The sequence below is a fragment of the Haliotis rubra genome, unplaced genomic scaffold (genome assembly GCF_003918875.1).
Source record: "Haliotis rubra isolate DU_JTF1 unplaced genomic scaffold, ASM391887v1 Scf435, whole genome shotgun sequence".
NCBI classification, from domain to species: domain Eukaryota; kingdom Metazoa; phylum Mollusca; class Gastropoda; order Lepetellida; family Haliotidae; genus Haliotis; species Haliotis rubra.
In genome coordinates, this window is record NW_025767119.1 from 230,317 (window position 1) to 236,316 (window position 6,000).

At 42.3% G+C, this 6,000-nt stretch overlaps 1 protein-coding gene across 1 annotated transcript in view; it reads left to right on the forward strand.

Moving 5' to 3' along the window:
* Positions 1 to 5,270, forward strand: part of LOC124289187 (sodium-coupled monocarboxylate transporter 1-like) — a 57,602-nt gene extending 52,332 nt beyond the window's left edge. Inside the window, exons 13-17 of the mRNA XM_046725787.1 lie at positions 607 to 791; positions 1,748 to 1,848; positions 3,480 to 3,604; positions 4,524 to 4,787; positions 4,846 to 5,270. Coding sequence (XP_046581743.1) covers positions 607 to 791; positions 1,748 to 1,848; positions 3,480 to 3,604; positions 4,524 to 4,739 — 627 coding nt within the window. The 3' untranslated portion in view covers positions 4,740 to 4,787; positions 4,846 to 5,270. The remainder of the gene's footprint in view (positions 1 to 606; positions 792 to 1,747; positions 1,849 to 3,479; positions 3,605 to 4,523; positions 4,788 to 4,845) is intronic.
* Positions 5,271 to 6,000: the final 730 nt, after the last annotated feature.

Consider the following 6,000-nt stretch of genomic DNA (forward strand, 5'->3'; position numbering starts at 1 on the left):
ACACATTTAGACAGTTGCTGTAGCATCACTATCCCGTGTCACCTTATTCCGTGTCTACTTTCAAGTGCTTTTCCATTGCTCTCTACACACTATGTTTCTTCCTTGATTAATTTATCACATATCGGTATAGTTTGTAATCTATTCCCCCCTAAGAAGCATGATTTAGCCGTTAAGTTAAAGTTATTGTCTTCCAGAGGGAGCAGTAGTCAGTGGCATTCATATTTATGCTATATTGTCTTCTACAGGATGCTGTGTTAAATGGAATTCTTGTTTATGCTATATTGTCCTCCACAGGGTGAAGTGGTCGGCGGTGTTCTTGTTTATGCTGTGTTGTCTTCCACAGGGTGCAGTGGTCTACGATATTCTTGTGTATGCTATGTATGCTATATTGTCTTCCACAGGGTGCAGTGGTCGGTGCTATTCTTGTCTGTGTTATATTGTCTTCCACAGGGTGCAGTGGTCGACGTTATTCGTGTGTATGCTATGCATGCTACATTGTCTTCCACAGGGTGCAGTGGTCGGTGGAATTGTTGTTTATCCTATATTGTCCTCCACAAGGAGCAGTGGCCGGCGGTGTTCTTGTCTGTGTTGTATTGTCTTCCACAGGGTGCAGTGGTCGGTGGTATCCTTGGGCTGGCGTTCCCCTTATGGATCAGCATAGGAGCCTACACTATTGTGGGAGCCCCAAGTAACCTCGAGTTTCCTACATACAACTGCAGCGTCCCCAACACGACCGTCTCCATGACAACAACAATGTCCTCCACGATGACAGCTGACGCGGGTGTCGAGTAGTGAGTGATTTAGTAGGGTTATTGTGAGCACACCTTTGCCCAAACTGAAACTAAAACTGAAATGGCATATGTTTAATGCGTACTATGTTAGTGAGATTTAACGTCACTTCTTTCCAACCTTATCCATAGCTGACGAGAGAGCAAATTTAGATCGTCCTTGATAAAGAAGGAAACATCTATGCAGGTCGAGACGTTTCACGATAAGGAAACGTATGACCAAGGGTGCTGGTTCGAACGCATTCTAACAGCTGCTCTAGGCCACAACTTACCGCTTAACTTACCTTCACTGAAGACCGCCTCCGCGGTGTAGTGGTTAGAGCGTCCGCCCGAGAGCGGAAGGTCGCGGGTTCAATCCCCGACCGCGTCATGCCAAAAGACGTTAAAATATGGTACTTGTTGGTCCCTGCCTGGCGCTCGGCATTAATGGGTACAACAAGGACTGGTCGGCTCGGAGTCAGTATACTGTGTCTGAGTGGGGTATTCATGCTTCACTGCGGCATGGTATCTCAGTGGGCTAGCACTATAAAACCAGCTTAAGTCTGGGCTAGTACAAGCAGCCGCACATACACACACACACGCATGCACGTCGTCATATGAGCGAAATATTCTCAAGCACGACGCAAAACCCAATTTCACCTCACCTCACTTATATCTAAGCCTTGTACACGGTGACTTCTCCACTTCATCTCTGCTCTATCATGATCCAGTAGTTGTATCTAAGCCTTGTACACAGCGACTTCTCTTTATCTCTGCTCTGTCATGATCCAGTACTAGTATCTAAGTCCTTTACACAATGACTTCTCCTATTCATCTCTGCTCTGTCATGATCCAGTACCTGTATCTTAGCCTTGTACACAGTGAATTCTCCACTTCATCTCTACTTTATCATGATCCATTACTTATATCTATGTCTTGAACACAGTGACGTTTCCACTTCATCTGTGCTCGTGTTTCAGCACTGGTGTGTCCGCCCTGTACACGGTGTCGTATCTATGGTACCCGTCTATCGGTGCAGCCACAGTGATCGTTGTTGGACTGATAGTGAGTGCTATAACAGGTCAGTTACCATGTGCATACATGGAATTCCTCGTTTCTAAACTCAGCTCCAATTGTAGATATCTAATAAGATAAAATACGTCCACTCACGTCATCCAATTCTATTTACGTGTGCTTCATTTCAACGCTTAACCTGGCTCTCTGCGGAAAACCACGGCACCCCAGGTATATCCCACTGAAAGTACGCCATAGGGTATGTATTTTGCACTCTCTTACAGGTATAACGGTAGGAGGTACTAGAATGTTTATGGAAAGGTAATATGGTAAAAAAACAAATGTATATACTGAGGGAAACAAATAAGGGTACACCACTTCAGCGCAGATTTTCAACTTCAGTGTAAATCTTGCGAGAAACCTAGAAACCTACCCTGACTCTGAGGGTGTGGGTTCGAATCCCGGAATGGACTCAACACACAAAAAAGTACTAGAATCTGTACTTTACTAATAAAGTGTAATCCCAAATATAACATATGCTATATTTGACCACTTTCTAAAATGGCATTGTGTATTTCATAGCTTTCGGCCGTTGGAGCCGTGCCAATTAACACTTATCAGAGGGGTACACACAGTTCGCGGTCTAGACTAAAATGGAATTGTGTATTTCAAACCTAGAAGGTAATGAAGGAACACTGCTACGTTGATAAATGTTATTTGATAATTTTCTGTCGGTTTTAGGTGAAGGCCTTCTTATTGGTCTTGATTGAGAATAAAAGGCAGGGAATTGGGACATGGGTTGGGTGTTAGAGATTACAATCTCAGTCATCAGCGTAAAGTAAATCTGCATGCTCCTTTCAACTTACACATATCCTGGAGCTCTTACTGACTCTATAATATTCTTTGTCATTTGAAATTACTTTCACAGATGCTTTTCACATACAATTACATAGACATTATTCCACGAACAAGTGTGTCATACGAAACGAGTGTGAAATATGTGAGTGTAAATTAACTTCTTTATTATCAATTTTATTCATGTACATATGTGCGGCAAAACACGGTAAGTAAGTGTGACTGTCCTGTTCACTGACGTCACGTTCAATTGTGTAATGACGTCACAGATAACGAAATACAGAAACAATGGTTGCTAGGCAAAAGTGACATGTGCACATGCAAACATGTGAGGTGAGGTGAAATTGGGTTTAACGTTGTGCTTGAGAATATTTCGCTCATATGACGACGTGCATGCGTGTGTATGTGTATGTGCGGCTGCTTGTGCTAGCCCAGACTTAAGCTGGTTTTATAGTCCTAGCTCACTGAGATACCATGCCACAGTGAAGCATGAATACCCCACTCAGACACAGTATACTGACTCCGAGCCGACCAGTCCTTTTTGTACCCATTAATGCCGAGCGCCAGGCAGGGACCAACAAGTACCATATTTTAACGTCTTTTGGTATGACGCGGTCGGGGATTGAACCCGCGATCTTCCGCTCTCCGGGCGGACGCTCTAACCATGCAAACATATGATATATATGACACTGGTTATGTTTCACCATATGGGTAATAAACTTGCTTAACTTTTCCTTCAGGTAAATTATTTTTAATCTTGCTATGAATTTTAAATCTACCGTCATATAGTTCAGTAACTGCCGATTTCACTGAAAACCATTCCCTCTCTTCATATACTTCCAGGAATGAATAGCATTGGTGATGTAGACACAAAGTATCTGGTACCTTTCTTCGACCGACTCATCTGCTGCCTTCCCGACCCCGTCAGCCGGTGTCTCCGCTGTAACCAGGAGTTCAGAGACCCAGAGGTACTAGAGAGCTTGGCTGTCTCGCATATTTCTGCAGGGTAATGTGCATTGGTCTTGTGCTGGCATACTGCACTGAGATCTAAGCAGCCCTGTTTTGTCATACAGAGAGGTATCTTGGCCCAAAGTTGTCTACAGCTGCGGCTGAGGTAGTCTTGTAAGTCCGGTGTTACTCACTTTGTGGCACAGGCTGACCAGTTGAGGTCGTGTTGTGAATAGGGTGCACCCAAATTTGTGGCACAGATTGACAGGTTGAGGTCGTATTGTGAAAAGGGTGTACATGAATTTGGGGCACAGATTGACCGGTTAAGGTCGTGTTGTGAAAAGGGTGTATTATTATTATTATTATTATTTTTTTTGGGTGTGACACCATTGTTCCTAAATCTATGGTGACGGTTTACTTACACTCAGGTTCATTTTATAAGCAGGTAACACACACACACACACACACACACACACACACACACACACACACACACACACACACACACACACACACACACACACACACACACACACACACACACACTCACACACACACACACACACACACACACACTCACTCACTCACTCACTCACTCTCACACTCTCACACACTCACTCTCTCACACACTCACTCACTCACTCACACACACACACACACACACACACACTTTTAATTGTATAGTTCAATTCGTAACCACAGTGGACTCGGGTAGTGGCTGCTTTGTCAAAGGTGCAGTTCAATGTTGGTCTAGTGTTGACTTGTTGACGTGTTGACTTCGGATGGTGCTGGAGCTGTTTTTTTTAATTTAAGAAGGAATTCAACTCAGTTTTGTTAGAAGTAGACATTTGCAAAATGTTCCAATCACTTTTTTTCGAACGGATGCAACAAATTAATTTATATAGTTTGAATTGTGCCTCTGTGTCTTTTGTTTTTTAGGGGCTGGCATCCGAAAAGAAAGAGGAAATTGTGACACCAGCGCCTGACGATGAAGACATCAGTTCTAGCAAGGAGAAGTTACCCCTGAGTGGATCGGGTCACATACCTGAGTATGGATCATCTCATCTAGAGAATAACGAAACCAAAACCGGAATTAACAACCCAGCCGCCGATGTCTTCAATGATGAGAAACAACAAAATGGAACAAAGTTCTAAATCTACTGTCTATAACGACCACGCTCATAACGAACTGTTTTTGGGTCCCTGGCAATTACTGCATATTTCTGTCCAAATGCTTATAACGAACTAGAGCTAAAGCGAACTAAACTAGATGTCCTTTGTAATTCGTTATAATCATAGTCTCTCTATTTCACCAAATATCTGCAAGTTAAAGGGCACGTTTAGAGGAAAAAACAACTTTTTTCTTGCACTACATCTTTATAAAATGTTTGTCAAGGAGGTGTATAGCCTAATAATAGATATATTAGAAGTAACTAATTTATTTTTTGCGTTATTTGGATTCCGTTTTTGCACATTTCCCGAGAGTAATTACGTCATAATCAAAGGGCAGCAACTCTGGCCTGTTTAACTCGGCAAACAAATACTTCATGATGGATAACATTTCAGTACTTATATTGAGGGTTGTGCTTTCATTGTAACACAAATCAGTTTATATTTTCAAACACTGATATTAACTAATTCAAAAATTCCATTTGTTTCACATGAGAATAAACGTAATTTATCGTGTATAGTTTATGTTAAACAAATTATACTGTACACAGAGATTGGGGATTTCTTGTTTTTGAGGTGACACTACAAGAACATACTCAATGTCTGTCAATTAGAGCATGTTAGTTATGGAACAAAACCTTTTCCGAAGAGTCGAGTTCCAAAACACAACATATGACAATCATGAAGAACCTGGCCTTGAGGAGACCGTGTAAGGGTTGGCTCAAAAGAGGTATTATATTGTTTTGAGGGAAACAAACGCTCAAACAGAGTTTATCAAACACCCTTCAACACAAGGAAAGTAACAGTCTTGACCATACGAAGATTGTCTTGTGGTGAACGGTTACATACGCATGTCTAAATCAAAATGCTATTGCCCTGTCGTTTCAGTTGTCTCAAACTATCAGGACCTTGGGTCTGAAAACGTAGTAACTAAACGCGTAAGGTTGATAATCGACGCCGCGCTGGACTCCCAACGGCACTAACTCTTGGTGTGTTGGACGTAATAAAGAAAGCTTGTGATTCCGTACCTAACAAATGGTTAAAAGTCACGAGAATGCATTTACCGCCCTGAACGATTAAGTATTTCCCGCAGGTCTTTAATGAATGGTTCGCCAACACAAATTGAGGGGCTGGTGCTGACGCGAGGAACCATTTCTAGGAATATTTCAAAGCGATTCATTCAGTCCTTTAAATTTCTGTCTGCCACTAAACCTCATAGGTTTCTCCTCAGCCACGAGGAATGTTA